Source organism: Saccostrea cucullata, unplaced genomic scaffold (genome assembly GCF_032062105.1).
Source record: "Saccostrea cucullata isolate Sc308-1 unplaced genomic scaffold, CSIRO_AGI_Scuc_v1 ctg996, whole genome shotgun sequence".
Taxonomy (NCBI): Eukaryota; Metazoa; Mollusca; class Bivalvia; order Ostreida; family Ostreidae; genus Saccostrea; species Saccostrea cuccullata.
The window spans coordinates 60,260-82,111 of NW_026926902.1; the positions used below are offsets into that span (position 1 = coordinate 60,260).

Below are 21,852 nucleotides of genomic sequence, written 5' to 3' on the forward strand. Positions count from 1 at the left end.
TCAAGCATGCGTGGATTTCAGATGAGAAAAATTTCTCAGAGGAGACAGATAGAAAAAAATGTGTTTACATGTTTAAGCAGTTATGTGGCAACCTAATATGTTACTGTTTGATAGTCTCAAAGTTTTATCACTCATGTGTGGAAGTGAAATTTAAGGCTTGATTAAAGAAAATGATGATTTACAGAGTAGATATCTTGTAAACATTGCATAGACAGGTTCAACTTCTAATCAACAGACATGAATCAGTCAGTGGAAAGTGCCACTGATGTGGATAATGACATCATCGAAATTATACCGATGGAGGAGTATGATAGTAACAAGGTACTGTCAATAAATTTGGATGTCTTTATCATGTTTATACAAATGAACAAGTTTTCAATGTATGATGTCAATATTGTCAAAGTCATTGCAAATCACCTGATTTTCTTTTTTAATTTGAAATTTCATAAGGCTTGTGCATAGATATATGACTTCAAAATACAATGTGACATCAAAGACTAATGGTTTTGCCAAAGTCAGATGGTCTGTGCTGAATTCTGATGGAATGAAAGTTGTTGAAGAATGAAAATTTACTATTTGAATGAAAGATCCTTTAAAGGCCAGTGACATTTTGACAGTAGAGCATTCTGTGTAGTATTGTATAGTATTTCTGTTAGGATTTTCCCCCACTTAATTGACCTCATTACCTAAGGTTAAAGAATAACTTCTCTTATCAAACACATTTTTGTGGAGATTGACTTGGCCAAACACAAATTGAACTTTACATGGACAATTTGAGAAGTGTTAAAGTTGTAATCAATAATCACAGTAATAAAATAATAATTTTGGCTATTTACAGGCAAAGCTTCAGTGCTCTGTTTCATGGATTCTTGACAAAGCATATAGAGAACAAATACCAAAGGACCTGAAGGACCCCTTCTATGAAACTCAGGATGTAAGAATCTTCAAATCTTTATCAGTTGTGTCAATGTATTAAAAGACTAAACAAAACCCTTATAAACCAAAACAACCCCTTCAAAGAAATTAATGAAATTAAAAGATATTGCTTTTAAGTGTATGCCTATTGGTAATTAAAGAACAATTTAACTGTTTATGCAATACTGTACAGTGAATGTAAAAAAATTATTTAAAATTAACATGATTATTGACGTTACCAATTTGAATTTAAAGGGTGCATTGCATGTTAAACCTCAGTTGCTGAACCTGATGGTTTCCAGTGAAATTTATTGTCAAGCCTGCAACAACATGTTTGGAGATTCTTCCTTACAATGGCAAGGGACATCAGGTGGGAAACAAAACTACATGTAACTAACAATCATTCAACATAGATTTCAGAGGGATTAATACCGTATATACTCGCCTATAAGTCAGATTTTGGAGTTAATCTCTTGTCCAAAACTCTATGTCCGACTTATAGGCGAGCTATAAAATGAATAGTATAATATGAGGTCAGTCCCTCTGATATATAAGCTTATTAAATACAACCGACTTATAGGCGGACCGACTTATAGTCGAGTATAAACGGTAAGTAGATGTTTCATTTTCCATGTTTCCACATCCATTTTCAGAGAAAAAAAAATTAAATCCTGCTTCTCTGTGACTAGCAATTACACCAGTATTTTTTGCTTTTCTGCAACTTATTTCAGCTCTTGTACTAACTTTAACAGTATATGAATTTCAAAATGATGTGTTGCAGGTCATTCAACCATAATACAGGTGATGTCCAGGAAAGGAATCTATGTTGTTGATGCGAGTGATAATGCTGTTACAGAATCTGTGTTGATTAAATCTGCTCCCTTTGATGTGGTAGGTGTGAGAAAATGCAGACAGAAGGTCTGAAGGGAAGGATAACATTATTTGAAACCAAATAATTCTTTTACGCAGCACTGTTAAGGCTTACTATGAAAAATCAACAGAAAATAGAAGTGCAAAAACGGGAATAGTTTTTGAAACTGAAAATTTATTTTTATTCAGATGTTTTATTATCACAGACCTTAAATACATATGGAAATAGCATAATATAACCAATCTGATTAAAATCAGATCCTTTGATCCGCTCACATAAATCGCTTCACAAGGATCTGAAGAAACCCCATTCAGGGTCATCTCCTGGTGACCTTTCTAATAAAAATATTCATGAAAATTTTGACCAATCAGAGAGATCGTACTTAAGCGACATTCGGGAAAACGAATATAGAAGTGAAAGTAGCTGCGGAGAAGATCTTATCGTTTCGTACAAAACAAAGAGCTAAAAAACAAGACAAAAGCAAGTACTTATTATATTACTGTACAGAAAAGACTTTGGTTCTTCTCTTGACAGGCTACAGGAACTAGGTCACGGTTTTTCCATTCGTGTATCATCGGGCTTTTTGTAACTGAAATACTTTCCAATTCTCCAAAGTGAACATTTGATTGGATAATTCAAAGGTCACCAGGAGATGACCCTGAATGGGGTTTCTTCAGATCCTTGTGTAGCGATCTATGTGAGTGGATCAAAGGATCTGATTTTAATCAGATTGATAATATAACCTACTTTGTACTGTATGAAGTTTGGTCCCATCGATGGACAGTCACTTGAGAAATGCACAGTACGTGTTCTTAACTCTTTTCCCCTTAGACCTTTCCCTCCTTTACCCCTTAATGACGACTTCTGACGCCTAGGCCCCAACCCTTAATGACGACTTTTGACGCATGTGTATTTCATTGTTGATTTGCAATTGGCTTGAAATTACCGCTTGTTTACTAGTTATCAGAACACAGATGGCCACCTGCAGGTTACACTAGATGATTGCATCATACTACAGTCAGAAATCACATGATTTACCTGTGTAAACAAACAATAGAATCTTGGAAAGTCCCACCAAAATTCAAAATGGCGGACTGTTACATACGATGTTTTTTGAGCATATAACTCAGTAAATACGCAATATTTTCTCATCCAGTGAAGCATTACATGAAATTCAAGCTTTAAACTACCTATTTCTTGAAAGGTTTGAAAATTATAATGATCTATATGTGTAATATACTCCAACAAAGATATGAAAATTTTGAGAAGTTCGGGACCGTGCAGTGCCGATTTCGTTACCTATTTCTCACAAATTCAGAAGATACCTTCCATTTTACACATATTTATAAATGTAAAGGTGTAGAAAATAATTATTTTAATAGATTTGGGTCATTAAAGTTTCAAAAAACGTTCAGAAATCAAGTTTTAGGACGCAAGTCTGAAAATTTGTTGGCGAGATTGACATTAAAGAAGCACTACAATTTATCGATTTCTGAGGAATTAAACTTATTAAAATGATAATAAATAATAATTTAACCATCAACTATATCATCACACATATTTTTTAATTATTTAAACAGACAATTTTGGCTTATTAAAGCCGTTTTACATGTTGAAAATATCTTTTTTTCTATTTTCACCTGCTTTTACCTGAATTATTTTTTAACAGAAAACTACGATCAAAATTATGTAAATAGATTTGAAAAATTTAATTTATTACGAATCCAATGATATATAATACATAGTATAAATAAAATATTTTGACCCTTTTTTGTTCAATTTTAAACTGCACTCTATTCTAATTCATCTAAACTGCTCTAAGGGGCAGCCAGGCAAACACTCTAAGGATATGGCCAGTGCATCAAATCGTGGCATTAAGGGGTAAAGAGTTAATGTAGGTCATTAACAAATTTCAATATCGCAAGGGCATACCCTACTTGGAATTGAAAATTCAAGCTATTAATTGTTTCTGTATACTTTGTACTTTCTGAAAAGTGCTGCTGCTTTGTATTGAATTCGCATTTTAATAGTTAAAATTTCCAAGTAAATAGGCCCATGTCGATATATGTGTGACTTTTACCAAATATATTGTGTACTTATAAAGTCACACTCTCGATTTAAAGAAAGCAGCAGCACTCAGAAGTTAAGGAATATATCCTTTATTTATATTCAAAAAATTGTTAAGATTTATTTAGTGTATGCCCTTGCGAAAGAACGATTAAATGAGGCACCTCAATGTAAAATATACCTAACCTGAACATAAAAACACGACAAAATTATTTAAATACATTCTCTCAATAGTTAATGAATAATCGCACTAAAGAAATAATATACATGGGTGTTAATAGCCTATTCAAAACCTGTAAATAATATTCTGTTTTATAATAAAACGCATTTCTCATTGTTAACAAATTAAATTCCTCAATCTGCCTTTCACAGCACATGAAATACGTCATTTTTACTAAAATGACATAATGATTGACAAGTTCATCGAGATCAGTGATATGTTAATAACTAGCTGTATGGGAATAAACTAGCAACTTTTTTTTAATGCATTAATAAATTTCATTGTTGTTTATTATGCTAATACAGTTTCAAGTTGCAAATTATTTCATTTTCTGGTATTATGAGGAATACATAAAAGTCATTCTTTGTGTGACGTCACAGTAAACTTTTCCTGTATAAATTAGGCCCCTCCTCCTTTTTTTCAGCCTTAACAATGCTGCCTATTGTATGAGTTTCTTTCTGTGAACTACCTGGTACAAATGTGTGTTTATTCAGTCCATGTTAACGATGTATAATTTTTTTGGAATTTCTAAATTTTAAGGTCATACGCAACGTAGTTTGAACATTTTTGGATTCTTCCCTGGAGTTGAAGAGTTCCACTAAATGAAGGACCTGTGTGCAGTATTTTTAATGTCTATATATGGATTTGTACACCTCTTCTCAAACAATTTTTGATGAAAAAACATCTGGAATTTATGTTTTATAATTCTTATACATGTACATTTTTATTTGAATAATGCAAAAATTTTCAAAATTCGATATCTTTTCAAAATCCCTAACGCATGCTGATTTTTTGCCTAAAAACATGTAATGATGTTATAAGTTTAAATTTAGAATATCTTGGAAAATTATCAGTAGGTAAGGTACGTTGCGTATGTCCTTAAAATTATGTCTAATGATATACTTTACATGTATATTTTGAAAAAAGAGAATTAAGAATGATTTTAATATTTTCCCATCCTTCTATATAGGGTGCCCACATAGCCTTGATAGATGCCTTGATGCTGGCTTATATCAGGCAGACAGTGTCCATTGAGAAGATTGTTCAGGCAGTGAGGAAGTTTGCCACGTTTAACGCCTCCAGCGAGCTACCCTCCAGTGTAGAAGACGCTCTCTTGTTCTGGATCAACAAAGTCTGTGTAGCTGTACAGCTCAGTATTAACAAGGAAGACAACCAGGTGTTAGAAGGAGAGACAAATCAAAAGGTTCATGTTTTGTTTAATTATAAAATGTGTATGTCATGCTGAGTTCCATCTAATCAAGAATTCCAAGTGCTATTGTTATCATGTTTTATGGTCATCAAATCAAAAATGTACAGGAAACATGTATTCTGTAGGAATTGAGCATTTTGAAATAATTTTTCAGTAAAACTAAATGTTTTAAATATTAAATATCTCAAATTTTAGGTGAGGATAGTAAGTAAAACAGGGATGAGTATGAGGGATTCGGTGAATATTCCCCTGATAGAGGATCTGTCTCAGGACATCGGGGATGGCTGCTCTCTGGCTGTCCTGATAAGCTTCTACTGCCCCTCAGCACTTAATCGACAAGGTAGGTGTCATTTTTATTCTTCAGTTATCCTTTCTTAGTAAAAATGTGAGTGTGGTTCATCTTTTTTCCATGTTCTATTAACATGTTTTAAGATAATATGCAGTTTAATTTACACGTTTCATTAAAGAAAAAACAACATTTAAAAATTACTCTTTTATAACTACCATTTCTAAAACATTTTTAGAATTCAACTATGATTTAAAAAATGGTATGTTTTAAATGCAATCAAATTATGAACATATTTAATGAAGTACATATATTTCAGATATAAAACAGAATGATATTGCTACCTTGGAATTCATCATGAATACCCATTTTAATCACTGAACATCAATATGTCATTCTTAATTTGTACCTGTATGATATAATCACATCTTAACAGTAACAGCATGCATATTTATAAAAAGAATATCTCAAATATGAAATTTCTTACATTAAATTCAGTGGAAAGATCAGCAAATTGCACTTCTGGTAAACTGAATGCAAATATATCTCAAATTTCTTTACTACCCGGGTACTAATTCCCTAGCATCATGCCGATTGCAACTCTCTCTCCCTCTCCTAGATTATCTCTCAATTTTCTTTAAAAATCAACAAAGAAACACATCTGACATTGTATAATCATCAGTTGAAGTAAAATGAAAAATTAATGTTACATATTTAGTTCAGTTTTTGTGGAAGATCTTCTTAACTCTTATTATTACAACTTCTTCAAATATATATTTAATGTTTCTGTTTCTTCAGATATCTGTTTGAAGTCAAATGTTGGCATAGCTGATTCTCTGTACAACTTGAGGCTGGTGAAGGAATTCTGTGATAACTATATCCCAGGAAAAGTTTTTCATCTCACTTACGAAGACTTTCTATACATGCACAACAATCTGCGAGGGAATGTGGAAGTATTCCTGGCAGAGCTGTTTTACTGGTTTGAACTTCAGAAACTGGACTGTGTGCAAGACGAATCGGGTAAGTATAAACCACTAACCCAATAACTTCCTGACCATTTTATTTTAAGGTTTGCTAGTGATTTACTTAGAGTACCTAGGATATTTAAGTGCTCATATATTAATTTTCATGACATTATTCATATGAATAAAAAATTTTCTGCAGAATTAAAATTGATTTTCTTTTAGGTTCTCGTCCCACCACTGCTAAGAAACTGACCAGTAATGCCATTCCAAACCTGCCCCCAATTAGTAATGTCACCAAACAGAGCTTTCATAAGACATCTGTAGATGATGCTGGGGTCCCCCGTAATGTGATGCAGATGGCTCCAAGACAACCTCTGTTACACAAACGCCAGCAGGAATCTATCCATGAACCTTCTGTCAGCCAAAAAGGTGAGTATAAGCATATTAAGTGGTGTCTGCATCTAAATGAAGTAAAAAAATAAAAAAAAAAAAATTGAAAATTTATATTGACTTTTGAGTTAAAAAGTTTTATTATTTAAAAAAAAATTACCTAAATGCTGAAGCATTAAATGTGACTGGCATTTGTACATTCCCATCCATGGTTGTAATAAGCAATTAAAAATTTTTGTTTTATAATATACATTGTATTAAAAACTTAAAAGTATAAGTGAATTGTAGGTCAAGGGACTGATCGACCAAGACCCAAGTCAGCAGTGACAGTCAGTGATAGGAATGTGGTACATCAGTCTGTGTTAGCCTGGCAGGAGGACAGTCAAAAGTAAGTACCAGTATTCTGTATTTAATTTTATTGATGTCTATGAAATATTGTCAGGATGTTCAATAATTAATTTAAATGGGGAAATCAAATAAAAATTGTTACCTTACAGTGTTCATAAAAGCCTGATGATTAAGTCTTACACAGAGGCTAAATCGTAAGTGTTACATGTATATTGGCCATGTAGTCCAATAGATATTGCTTGTTATATACGTATGTACACATGTATGCATGTTTTCATGCTGAGGATTCATTGATTACTAAATGAATTGCTCTAACCAGAGACCCATATGATCATGTACATGTATGGGTCTCTAGTCTCACAGAAATTTTGTAAGTGCATATACATTGTAATGTGATGGTGTTGTTCTCTTATTAACACATAATGACTACGGGCTCTTCAATTATGTTTTTTTTTCTTTGAGCAGGTCAGATTTAATGAAGCAGAGTGGTGGGAGTAACTTGTTGGCCAATGTTAGTATTGACTCTGAGTTAATGGAAAGCTTTACTGATGACCAGCTGGGAAGCCTCGACATGGACCTAAGTGACACACCCCCTCCTACACTTCCATCCAATGAGGAGGCTAGAAACTTGGCATCTAATTTGCATGATCCAAGTCATCCAGATTATATGGAAGTACAAAGTGTTACTTCAGGAACTGTGACAAATAGAACAATTCATCATGAAGAACTAAGGCCAGACAGTGAAGTTAGCTTACCTCAGAAACCACCAAATCATCAAGATTTGTTGAACGAATTTAGTGCTCAAGTTGATCCTAGAATCAACAGACAAAGTAAGGATCAACAATATGAACCCCTTTTACCAGCAAAACTAAAACCTTGTAAAGAAGCAATAAATAACCATAGCAAAGAACAGGAGAGAGGGGAACAGGCTTTATTTACCAAATCTGTGAAGTCCAGAGAAATGGACGTGGGGTCTTCCAGTGTGTTGAGTGAACAGAGTGACAGCAGTAGTTCAGTACCGGTCACTCCTCTCCCAGACGACCAACTCTCGGATCAGGATGTGCCCAAACAACCACGGTACACTGCATTTACAGTTAACGCAGAACTGTCACAAGACATGGAATCTCCCCGCAGAAGTGTGTTATCTACAGCACGGAGCCAAGGTGGTACAGCGGATTCAGTCAAAGGGAGCTATACAGTGTCCAATGAAGCCACCTCAGAATCCGCCAGGGCTGCCGGTATCCCAGTGGTGGGTGAAAGTGGAGAGCAGTCGTGGAGGCGATGGGGCTCCAGAGAGGGAAGTGTGGCCAGTAGTAGAAGCTCTGGTGACAACTCCGATCATGAGTCTCACAAAATTCATTACGACCAGAAGGGGAGTGAGAACAAGGACAAAATTAGGGAAGTATCACCACCAAAGTCATTTACACGATTTGGATCCAAAGACAATACAGTGTTTCAAAAGCCCAAAATGATTGTGAGGAATAAAACTACAATATCACCTAAAAAGGAGACTTCTAAGCATATGACAACTAATTTTGCTGAAATAAAAAGAATGAAAAATGTACAAGGGAATGTGGACAATTCTGGAATGGTTTATATGCAGCATGGGCATGAAGTGAATAATAAAGTGATGCAAGGCTCAACCACCCAAATTAATAATAGAAACAACCAAAATACAACATCTCCTAGCAGGACAACATGGCAGCAGACCAGCACTCTGAAATCACCGGATGAAACTACAAGTGATTCTTCTGAAAGCAGTGATAATCGCCCAGTGTTATCAGAACTGACAGAAATCAGGCTCAAGTTGGAAGAAAAAAGGAAACAGATTGAGAGGAAGAAAAACAGGATGGAAATTCAACAGCAGAAGCAACGACAGAAGTTGGGAAAAACAGCTTTTCTCCATGTTGTGGCTAAACCCACGGAGGAGGAAGAAGTGTCAGATGGACACAGTTCACATGGAAGTGAGGCCTCTTTACCTGGAAGTGAGGAGGCTTCGAGTTCCACATCAGACAAGGACCGGCGAACGTCTCTCACTGATGGGAAAACGTCTGGAGCACCCCAAGGCAACAGGGCATTCTCAAGGGAAGGAATTCAGCAAACGATAGAAAATGTGAGGAAGAAGTGGTTTCAAGACGAGAAGGATGAGAGAATTCCACAGTCTGAAATCAAAGTTGAAGAGACTGTGAGTAGGAGAGAGAGTAGTCCTCAAAATGGAGAAGTTTGTGCTTCTGCTGTACAAGAAAGAAGGGAAACTCTGCCTCCAAAACAACCAATTCCAGTGGAGCAGAAGATGACCAAACCAGAAAAGAAAATTCCAGAAACTTCAGAATTAGATGATTCCTCTGTGTACAACCAGAAGTTAGAGAAACTGGATCATGATCTTAATGACTTGAAAGGAGAAATACTAAGGATGTCACTTGAGCAGGAACAGTTTAATGGAAATCCAGTTGTCACTTCAATAGCATCCAGACCTTCAGCTGCTCAATCCAGATATGCAATGGATACCCCTGAAAGGAAATTACAAGGAAAAGCATTCCAAACTCCAGACCTTGCTTCTACAAAGCATATGGATATAAACACTCCAGAGAGACTTCAGTATGGAACACCAGTAGTCTGTTGTCCAGCTGGCCATACGGGCCCTATAGACCCCAGTCTACCCACCCCAGAGAGAGCATTGATGGGAGGAGGAGTAGCTCAGTACCCCCAGGGACTCCCTCCCCAGATGCCTGTAACACAACCATTTCAGCCCCAAGTCCTGCCTCACTCTTCACCCTACACTGGACAAAGTCAGTTCAGTCCTATGCCACATACACATGTGCCATATAGTGGTTTACATACTCATGGCACCATGCCATTCCCTCAACCCCAGTTTCCTCCCACCCCTCCCCAAGTCTACCAACAATCCCCTCCCTATGGGGTAAATCCCAATTTGGTGTCTCCTCATGGCCATTACGGAATGCAGGGGATGTACAACATGACCCCTCAACAGTTCCCTCCCCATTCTCACATCACGTCCTTGTCACCTGCTCATCCTCCTGTCTCATACATGAATTCCCCCAATCACACAGGAGCTCAAGTCTTTCAACCTAATGTAGATAATAATACCATCCCACCTGTGCTATCTGTATCCCAGGCAGAGAAGCCAGCTACTTCTAGTGCTTTCAATTACAGTGGTCTCAGTGATAAAGTGGAAACTCCTGACAAGCAAAATATAAGTGTACAAAACGCAGCTCAGAACAAAAATGATCTACAAAGTGACACTTCTGCTGATCAGAATGGGTTTTTTGTATCCTTTGGAAGTGAATCTCCAAAAACTAAACCGAAACTTTCTAGTGCTAACATTCAAAGGGCAGTAACTCCAGAACCAGCTAGTCAACCAAACCAAACACACCAGTCACCTCCAATGAACCAGTCTAGTCAGTCCGGTAACCTTGACGTGTCAGTCACGCCAGGGAACACTTCTGTCAATTCCCAGATGGACAACTCTCAACATGATTCCTCCGGTATTGGCTTTGTTGTTGGAGAAGGCCAGGAAAATCTTACAAAGGTTTGAAAAGTTGAATATAGATTTTATTTATGTATGATATAGATTTTTAACAAACAATTGTCTTTTTATAATGTAACTTTAAAAAATTGTGCAATCAATTTTTATGGAAAATTTTATTGGAAAAGTAATTTTGCCAATGTTTGATTATCACAGTTTGTGACAGTTAAGTTGATATGTGTTTAATTTTAAGTCCATGGAAGAAGAACTGAATAGGAAGAAAGAAAAATTCATACAAATGCAGATCAAACGCAAAGAGGAACAAGACAAAAAACGTCAATACAAAGAAATGGAAATGGCGCGTCGCAAAGAACAAGAGAGGTAATTGTTAAAATAAAAAGTACATGGAAATCAAATAATTTTTGTCATAGATGTTAATACACTTAGTATTTTCCCTTTATTTCAAAGTAAAGGGTTAGAGATCATTTGTAACAGGCTAGGGTATGAGGTTTATGAATAGAATATCTATGGATCTTACAACAAATATTTATTTCACAGCGGCATTTTTGTCAATTGAAGTGGTCAATTTTGTAGGTAACCGGTTCTTAGGGAAAGTACTAACATGTGTATACAAACAGTCTTTAGAGCAGAATTTTCAAAGAAAATTAAGAGTTTTTAAAGTTAGGAAATTATAGGCATGATAGGTTTTCAAAGTGAAGATAAATAATAGATCTTTTTGACACACAGTTCTGTAAATCTTATGTGCTATTATACAGATTTTTTAGTATCTTTTATTTTCTTCAATCAAAATCAAAGATGAAAATGTTCTTTCTCAGAATTAAACAAGAAGAAGCAGAGAGAAGGAAAGCCAGTGAAAAGGCGCGGAGGGAGGAAATATTCCGTCAATATCAGGACAAAAAGCACCAGGAAGAGGATGACTACGCACCGCCCGTCCGCAGGAACAGGTCTAAGACGCGAGAAAAGCAGCGGCCAAAGTCCATGTTTGTCAAGGGGGAGCCCCAGTCGGGATCAGTGGAAGGTTTGCTCTCCAATAGTTCTCAAGAGGATCTGTCTTCTCAAGCTTTCACTATCAGTCCTGGTCACACAGGCTCTTGTAAGTAGTTGCTAGTTTTCTTCTTTATTTTCTTGTTTTTGAAAAGTAACTGTCTTTACTAATTTAAACTGATCTAATCTGGATGCCCCGTGTTTTAATGAAATCAGCTGGATTAAAAAATGCTCCTGATTTGATATTTTACACAACTGAATTGCTGAAAGGAACTTTTAAAAAGTTAACAGTGAATTAGGAAAGATTTTGGAATACATGACATCTGGATTAGACAAGGTTTACTGTAAATCTTATTAATGTTGATTATTTACTCATGGCTTATCTTTAACTTTTTTATATTGACAAATTTTGCCAAGATTTTCTTTTCATGTGATATATGTCTTTATTTTAATGAATTATTTAAATAGCACACTTATCATAAAATATGCAATTTACAAACCAGTAGATGTACACTTCTGGTTTTAATGACATAATAGACTTATCATGCATTTCAGATGTAAATCTTTCTTCTGAGCCCCAAAGTTATAATATACTGTAAAATCACAAATTTTTGTGTTTATTTTTTTTGTTTTCGAGGTATGAAGAGACCCACAAATTCATGTCCACCATGAAATGTAAAATGTTACACACATTACTATCACTAATTCTTTATCCACAAAATCAAATCCCCATGAACAAAGAGTTTTTCCACAAACCATGAAAATTTGACCCCACAAAAATATGTGATTTTACAGTATCTTTTATTTGAAATCCAAAGCTCTCTGCACATGTTTCTTCAAGTACTTTATATTTTATTTGTTTTTAAAAAAAATGCTAGAGTTTTGTGTGTTAGGATTTTGCTCTAGAATAGATTTGACGCAAGTTTTCTTATTAACTCATTGATTAGTATAAATATTTTATTTAAATTGTAGAGATTTTTCAAACACAATGCAATTTTTAGGTTGATTTAGAAATTTACATAAAGTATTAAATTTTATATGTACAGCAGTTACGTGTACATGTGTGCACATTCAATTTATCATTGCAAATAATATGAGTGCATTTGTTGAATGATATAAAATAATTCTGCACATAAAACATCAAATTTAATAATTCTGCATTTAAAACATATTCAAACATTAAAATTGTATATGAAGTCAAGTTTAGATTAGAAAAGATTCAATTCTATCAGCATTGTTGTTTTAGCAAATTTTCTGTTGATTTTAAGTAAACTTCATTTCATGTCTTTTTTCTTTGTATTTATGCATTATTTGTTGATATGACACAATTGACTAGCGATGTGTGATGATGTTCTGTCTTTTTGTTTGGCATGTGAGCTTCAGTTGCACCTGATTTGCTTGTTTCAGCGGGTGTCGGTCCTAGAAAACCCCCAAGCTTAGCACCACGCCCAGGAAAAATACGAAAAGCAGGTGTGTCCATGTTTTTAGTTTCCTTTATTTTCCTAGATTTTTATCTTCTCTCTCTCTTTCTGTCATTTTGAATTTAGTTTCTTTTCTCTTCAGAACTACTGGCATTTTAAATATTGATGTTATGAGTACAGCTACAATTAATCCGTCTGACATTGTTTTATATACACAAGTCCCAAAACTGAATAAATTGTGCACTGGTCTACAAACAATGTGGGAAAATTGCATGTTGTTGAAAAAATAATCAGATTGCATTGTTTTGTTTGTGTGATTTATTTGATCTTTACTAATAAATGTCTGCACTGTGGTGTCATAAGAATACAGGTGGGGATTAGGGAAGTTATTCTGTGTGGAATCTATTTTTAGCATCATGTAACACCCTGACCAGCTCCACAGAAGGCAGACTGACCTATAGGAGACCACCATCACCTGGTAATATATTGTTTTCCTCCATTTATTGATGTACTTTGAAGTAAAATATTGTGAACAATGTTTAAGCGTGAGAATTGAAAATAAAATACATGTTCATTCTGGTTTTTTAGATCTTGGTCGCTTGAAGGGAAAAGGCAGAGGAAGTACAGAGAGCAGTGAATCAGGATCAGATTATGCAGGTAACTTCAGGAGTAGTGAATATCCAGTAAATTTGGAACAGATTGTGGGGTACATTATGTACAGATAAATACTAACATAGTTAAAAATACATTCTCTGCTAAAAGCTCTGAACTTCTGCATACTTTTCATTTGTAAAATATTTACTGCTTCTGTACACAAATACTGGTGTGATGTTAATTTTGAATTCATGATCTTATTCATTATAATTTCTTTCTAGGTCCTAAACTGTTTGTCAAGCCAAGCTCCAAGTCAAACCGTCACATCATCATTAATGCCATCAGTCAGTGTGTGTTAGCGGGGCCTGTCAACGCGGACCAGAAAAACAAAGTTCTGGAGGTAAAGTTTTACCTCTGCCTTATTCACACGGAGAAATGATTAAAAAGTTTAGGAATTATGGCGTTCACACGCCAATTTCTGATCAATTGTCCGTCCGTCTGTAAACTTTTCACATTTTCAACTTCTTCTGCCACTGGGCCAATTTTAACCAAACTTGGTACAAAGCATTCTTTAAAAATTCTAAAATCAAGGGCCAAGACCCCTCAAAGTAAAAAACCTTCCTCTCAAGAACCACTGTGCCAGGAAAGCTGAAAATGTGAAAATCCTTGGGTAGTGAAGATATTAAATTGTTAAAATCACCCAGGGGAAGGGCGGGGCCACAATAGGGTAAGTTTTAATAGTATATAGAACAAATCTTTAAAAATTTCTCAAGACAGGAAAGCTGAAATTTGTGTTGTTAATTTGTTAAAATTCATGGGGCCACAATAGGGAATCTTATAGAAATATCATTTTAAAAATCTTCTTCTCAAGAACCACTCTGAAACTTATGTGGGAGCATCCTTGGATAGTTGTAAATTGTTAAAATCAATAGGGAATCCAAGTTTTACTCCAACAAATCTTTAAAAATCTTCTTCTCAAGAACCACTGGGCCAGGAAACATCATCTTGGGTAGTGTAGATATAAAATTTTTAAAAATGCCAATAGGGAATCCAAGTTTTACATAGTGTGTGTTATGTGGGGTAGTGTAGATATACAATTGTTAAAATCATGACCCCCGGGGGTAGGGCGGGGCCAGAAAAGTTTTACAAAGAAATATATAGAACAAATCTTTAAAAATCTTCTTCTCAAGAACTCACTGGGCCAGGAAAGCTGAAACTTATGTGGGAGCATCCTTGGGTAGTGTAGATATCAAATTGTTAAAATCATTAGGGCGGGGCCACTAGGGAATCCAAGTTTTAATGAAATATATATAGAAAAAATCTTTTACATCACCCAAGTTTAAAACTTGTAAAAAATTTTAATTCCCATTAGTTTACTTTGCTTTAGCTGTCATGTGAATGCAATTTGATTCGCATTATTTAAATTCGCATTAGTTTACTTCGCATTAATTTACTGCAAATTAAACTCTCCGTATGAACAGGGCATTACATTTAATTTGTAAAATAAAAAACAACATTTTCTTGGTGTTCTTTTCAATTACATTTTTAGCTCACCTCAACGAAGTTGGAAATAGTTTTTTATCTTTTTAAGTACTTCTATGTCCTATATTGATTAGACATGCATACTTTAATGTGTTTCACTGTACCAGTCAAAATTTTTTTTCAGCAAAGGAATGACCAGGTTAATGTTTTTGGAGCAGGTTAACATTTTTGGTGCAGTTTTTGGTGTAGGTCTCATGTCCAAGGAACTATAAGCCCTATGTTGACCAAACTTGCATGGATGGTACATCTAAGGATGTACATAACCAGGCTTGCTTCGGATGCTGAATCTGACCTACATTTTCCGGTTGAGTGAACAGGTTAATGTTTTTGGTGCAGGTCTCATTTCCAAGTAACTACAAGCCCTATGTTGACCAAACTTGCATGGATGGTACATCTAAGGATGCACATTAGCAGACTTGCTTCGGATGCTGAATCTGACCTACATTTTCCGGTTGAGTGAACAGGTTAATGTTTTTGGTGCAGGTCTCATTTCCAAGTAACTATAAGCCCTATGTTGACCAAACTTGCATGGATGATACATCTATGGATGTACAGAAGATGCTGAATCTGACCTACATTTTCTGGTTGATTGAACAGGTTAATGTTTTTGGTGCAGGTTTCATTTCCAAGTAACTATAAGCCCTATGTTGACCAAACTTGCATGGATGATACACTTTACAGCTGAATCTGACCTACATTTTCTGGATGAGTGAACAGGTTAAAGTTTTTGGGGCAGGATTCATTTCCAAGTTACAATGAGCCTATAATGGCTAAACGGAATAGGTCCTACCAGACAAATGACCACATTTTCTGAATGAGTGAACAAAAGTTTTTGATGCAGGAGAGATTTAATACAAACTTGCATGGTAAGTAACATCTGCTTCAGATGTATATAGATAATAGATTAAATTTTTAAGCAGATTTCATTTCTAATTAACTATGTATTATTATACTAATGGAGGTTATTGAACATTATTTTCCAGATAATGGACCAAGTAAAAAGTTATGGGTGCAGGCTATCACAAGAAACTATAAGGCTTAAATAAACCAAACTTTTAACACTTAAACTTGCTTCAGATGCTGGTCACATTTTTGTGATGAACTAGATTGAAGTTTTTATATAGGTCTATTTCAAAGTATCAGCAAAATTTCATAAATGTTGCATTTTTATTAACTTTTTTAGCTATATAATAAAGGCAAATTGTATCTCTATTTATGTTTAGTATATATATACTTTTGAAATGTATTGAAGTAATCAAAATACCGGTAGATTTGAATTTTAAAAAATTGTAACCGAACTACTGTTAATTCTATTACATGATTTAAAAACTCGAGATACTGTTGGTTGTATTGAAGGTCCTGGCCAAGTCAGATGCCAAGCACTTCCTGATCCTGTTCAGAGACCACTCCTGTCAGTTCCGCGGACTTTACAGCTTTGATCCGGATACGGAGGATTCCCTCAAAATCCACGGAATAGGTCCCAAACAAATCACCAGCAAAATGATAGAGAGATTTTACAAGTAAGATATAAATACATCTATGTGGGATGTAATATTTTGTTAATGTATTGTAATCATTGTAAAAATTATTTGAAACCTATAAATATTGGTTCACTGCAATAAATGAATTTTCTTGTATGCAGTTTCGGCCATGGTTTTTGTCTTCCTCTGGAATATTACATATTCATGGTTTAAATCTGAATTTTACTTTGACTTGCTTAAATCATGTTAAATACCTATACTGTATATGAAGTGCAGACCTGTTTACTCTTACAATTTCGCCGTATTTTGTACGTATTTTTAGTCTAAAATACGTCTCACGCTTTGCCAATATGAAAATACGGAAATCGGAAATATATTAATTTGGAATTTAACAGTTAGTTTTCCTTATGATCTGTTTTAGTTTCACCCTTTTTATTGCTAAATAAGAGAAAGATTTCGAACACATAAGCGATGTCAGGTTGCCAAAACGCTGTGGTATTATTTAATGACAAAGACCTTGTTGTTAAACCATGTTTTCGTAATCAGAAAAGCAGTTTTTCTCTTTTAATATATGTAAAATTGATGGAAAGTGAAATCTTACTGGCAAATGCCAAATCTCACGGACAAATCTAATAAAAAATACTGAGAGACAGCGTTATGGGTAAACAGGTCTGGAAGTGCATTTGTTTCTGTTTGTTTTCATCATGTTGTTATGCAAACAAATCATGAGATTTTTGTCACATTCTGTAAATTCCTTATCTATTAAAGTATTTTATTTTATCTTAAGGTATAATTCAGGAGGCAAAAGCTTCAGTGAGGTGACTTCCACCAAACACTTGTCTGTGTCCATAGATGCTATAGTTATACACAATGCCTTGTGGAAGACATCGTCCAAACCCCCTCACAAAAAGTGAAGCCCATCAATAATGGATGGAAAATTCCAATGCCTTCAGACTGTGTAATGGGAAATTCAATTGCTTCAGGCCATTAGCTGCTGTCCCCAAAATATTTCCGTGATCCCCAGAGCTAGACATATACCAGGTAGTACTGTCAAGATATGTGACTTTCAAAGAAGAGTTTTGACTGTGGTCGGCCATATTTTTATGTTGCAGAGGCTGGATTACTAGACTTGTACAATTGTAATCATCATACTCTGAAATATAAAGCTCATACATTTACTCATTTTCTGTCTCATTTGCATGTGCTCTTTCTACATACTCAGTTTTCAGGAATATTAATAATTTTGCTTATCCTTTCTAACAAAATGTAAACATGTATTTTTGCTTCTTGTATAACATCAAATATTGCCATTCCAACAAATCTTGTGTGTATTACTTAGAAGCTTGTATATAGACCTTGAAGCTGACTTTCTCCTCTCAGAAAAATAAATTTAATCAAGACATTCCCAAATAGCCTTTTAAAGTGCTTTTCCATATGCTTGTAGTGATTATACATGTACAATTAATTTCTTGCAATTTTATTAATTTTATAAAGTTACTTTATGATGTGTCTAAATTTGAATTTCATATAACTAAGACTTTAAAGTCCTCTTCTTACGTCCATGTTATATCAATGGTATGCATCATTTACATGTGTATTTACCAAAGTTGCTAGTATCAACACGGATAAATACAGTATGTAGTAATTTGATGCAACTTGTAATTTAGAGTTATGCAGATGAAAGCAAAGGAAATTATTTTGAATACTGTAGATTCCTTATTTTTCGCGAGTACTTATTATGATGCTCTTCAACATCAAATCGCTTGTAATTGGTCAAGAGATTTTACTTAGATTTCAGCATTATAAAAATAAAGGCGAGTCATTTTATTTCGCGTGTGGTGCTTCTCGTGAAATAACGCGATAATTAATTCCACTCATACATTTAGGAATCTACAGTAATAGAGACTATGATTAATTAAGAATGAAGTGGTTTCTCCTTATTTTTCAAAGTGAGCTATTCATAGTAATGGGTCAGTTCCTCTGTTTGTAAATGTTAATTGTGTCATTCATCTGTGATATTTTTCTTGCCATTTTCAATGATCAACCTGCTATATTTCAAATTTAAATTGCAGAAAATTTGATAAAAATTTAATATTTATGTAGATCTAGTTGAATCAATGTACCTGCAAAAAAATTCAATTAAGGGTGCGACAAAGTAATACATGTAGTAGAAAATGTTTAAGACATAAGAATTGGCAATATTAAAAATCTTAAATTTAAGTCGGGATTTTTTATGCATAAGTCTTTTTTTTGAAAGATAGTGCCTTTTAATAAACTGTTGCATTTGCTTTGTGAAGGATTCATAGCATTGTGATTTTTTTTTTTGGTTCAGATTTTTGTTATGCATACCACATATCATTTTGCATAATTTAATGAAAATCTCGCACTTGAAGTTTTCATTTTGACAGTCTTATTTATTTTGATTTCTATTTAGTATATGCATTATACTTGTATTTTGCTTTCAATTGATTGTATGAAAATAACCTAAAATGAGGCAAAAGAAGATACACATCCTAACTTTTACAAATTGTACAAATGATCTTTACAGAATCAACATTGAATACATGTAATAAGATTATTGTGTTCTAAATGTACATTGTATATTTAACATATTTTATCGATTTTTTCTTTATCAATTAATTTTCACTGTATGTACATTGTACTTAATAAATTGATACATTTCTGTCATATCACTGCTTATAATGGCAAGTTCTATTTTCTGGGTTGTGATTATTAAATTTAATTTTTTTTGTGTTCAGCTTGGATTATTTTCTACATATTTTGACCCCCATGTGCTTTATTTTGTTGCTATGGAAACTGGTTGTGTTTAAAAGGTGATTCAAATGCAAATTTATGTACCTGCAAGATATTATTTATATTTCATAAATATTTAATTCAGTATTTGAGTTTTCATTGGTAAGAATTTTACATTAATTTTGTTCATGTTGCATGTAGACATTTAATATTGATGTTGAATTAAAGACAAAGATGTAATTCTGGGTCAGATTTTATTACATGCAATTAAACATGGATAGACATACAATGTATCCATTATTATAAATTGTAACATACATGTACATGTATATTCAATATGAATTCTAAAATTTATTTCAATACTTCATTTATCTTAAGAAACATTTGATTTGTATAAGATAATTGGTGCACTGTGGCTGTATTCATATATGTAAAAAAAACTTCTCTTTGCATTTTTTGATTAGCATACTTGATTCTGATTGAATAAGGCTGAACTAAACTTAAGATGGGTAAACCAACCAGTGTGAATAGAATTCATTGACCTGTAGGTGGCTAATAAACAGTCATGAAGATACTGTATTTCATTGCAAAATGTTACCTATAAATATAAAACTTAGATCAAAACTAAACATGCTAGAACAGATGCTTTTCAATGTCAGTATCTCCAAATATGCCAACCTAACACAATTTTCTGGCTTAAGTCACATGGCTTGAGGTGTGCAAATAACAATCCATTGTTAGCCATCAATTTTAGTGTTAGTGATCATCCTTAGTGTTATCTGGATGTGCCAGATAATCAGAATCAAGTATGCTCTTGGCTTGATTCTGCGGCTTTGGTAGAATTATCAAGCTCTCTGTAATAAAAATAAACCTGTGATGTAGATGCTAGGATCTCAGTAATATGTACGAGTTTATAAAGAATGCTGTTCCTGGAAAGAAATTCAAAGTGCTTTTTACCCATTGTAAGGGAGGTAATATAGTGTGTAGCACAGAAAGAAGGATTTTTTTTTATATCTGTGACTAAGAGAGATCTTTTTTTGTAACTGTGCAGCTTTATCTGTAGGTTGAATTTTTTTTTATTGTTATATATTTATTTGTAAAAGTAAAGAATTAATAATGCATTTTTCTTGTGTTTTGATTTTTGACAAAACATTCAAGGTTGCACTGAATTGATGTAATGAAATGCTACATGTTAACACTATTGGGGTCCTCTTTGGATACAAAATTTAAAAGCAGCTGGACATGTCAAAACACCCCTAAAGAATGTGTCCCCACTGCACTATTTATCTTTGCCCTTTTTTAGCTTACCTCGGTGAAGGCTTTAGCATCCACATCCTGGTTAAGTTTTCGGAGCAAGTCCAATCCCAAGTAACTATAAGCCCTACCTTGACCAAACTTGCAATGAGCATTGCATCTAGGGACAGACACAGTGACTACAAGACTTGGTTTATATGCTGGAACTACATGTTCAAATTGAGTGACCAGGTTTATATTTATAGGAACTAGCCTATAAACCCTACCTGAACCAAACTTTCATGAATGAAGCATGTAGGGATCTCTGTACACAATCAAACAAATTGCTTCAAAGCTGGATCTGACCTATAATTTCCAGACATGTTAACAGGTTAAAGTTTTTGGTGCAGGTCCATTCCCAAGTAATTATAAATCTTACCTGGACCAAACTTACAATGATGGTGAATCTAGGGATGGAGATACTATCAGACATGTTTTGGATGCTGGATTTAATCTATGGCTACATTTTCCAGAAGGGTACTGTAAAGCCATGCAAAGTTAATTCCTTGGTTCTCAGGCCTTTTTCTCAAGAAATATGATAAGGGAGGGAGTAATTTTTTTTTATACTTTTTTATTGCTCCCAAATCATGATGAGGCAGCTTTTTACAGGTTAAAGTTTTTTATAGCAAGGTTCTAAGCAGTTGGAAATTGAAACTTTTCAACAGCAATAAATCATAATGATCCTTGATTAAGTCTCTTTATGTTCTTAGTGTAGTCTACTTGCATGCCACATTATATTATAATCAGACTAAAACTATTTGGAGAAGCTTTTTGAGAGTATTACACAGAAATTTTTATTTTTAATAACCATGGCAACACCATTCATTGAAGTGAAAAACTGATAAACAGAATTATGTACCTTAGTGTAGTCTACTCGTGTGCAAAGTTACATTGAAATCAGACCAAAACTGTAGGAGGTGTAGCATTTTGAAAAAATTTCACAGAAATTTCTATTTTTAGTAACAACAACAACACCGTTCATCGAAATCAAAAACCAATACAC

The 21,852-nt window shown here is 34.2% G+C and overlaps 1 protein-coding gene across 1 annotated transcript; it reads left to right on the forward strand.

The window, feature by feature from the left end:
- Positions 1-15: 15 nt before the first annotated feature.
- Positions 16-20,677, forward strand: LOC134272861 (calmodulin-regulated spectrin-associated protein 1-like). Its single transcript, XM_062755028.1, has 20 exons — positions 16-321; positions 839-934; positions 1,171-1,285; positions 1,697-1,806; positions 5,044-5,277; positions 5,479-5,623; positions 6,368-6,589; positions 6,757-6,963; positions 7,213-7,312; positions 7,422-7,466; positions 7,738-10,822; positions 11,013-11,140; positions 11,596-11,873; positions 13,172-13,234; positions 13,598-13,663; positions 13,774-13,842; positions 14,061-14,179; positions 16,678-16,841; positions 17,590-18,509; positions 18,707-20,677. Exons 1-19 carry the CDS (start codon positions 238-240, stop codon positions 17,714-17,716), a joined length of 5,457 nt encoding a protein of 1,818 aa, XP_062611012.1. The 5' UTR covers positions 16-237; the 3' UTR covers positions 17,717-18,509; positions 18,707-20,677.
- Positions 20,678-21,852: the final 1,175 nt, after the last annotated feature.

Excerpts from the sequence above, each read along its gene's own strand:
- LOC134272861 (XM_062755028.1), top strand. The coding sequence starts at position 238 with ATGAATCAGTCAGTGGAAAGTGCCACTGATGTGGATAATGACATCATC. Across the intron at positions 5,278-5,478 it reads AAGGAGAGACAAATCAAAAG|GTGAGGATAGTAAGTAAAAC; the intron begins GTTCATGTTTTG and ends CTCAAATTTTAG. Across the intron at positions 7,313-7,421 it reads TGGCAGGAGGACAGTCAAAA|TGTTCATAAAAGCCTGATGA; the intron begins GTAAGTACCAGT and ends GTTACCTTACAG.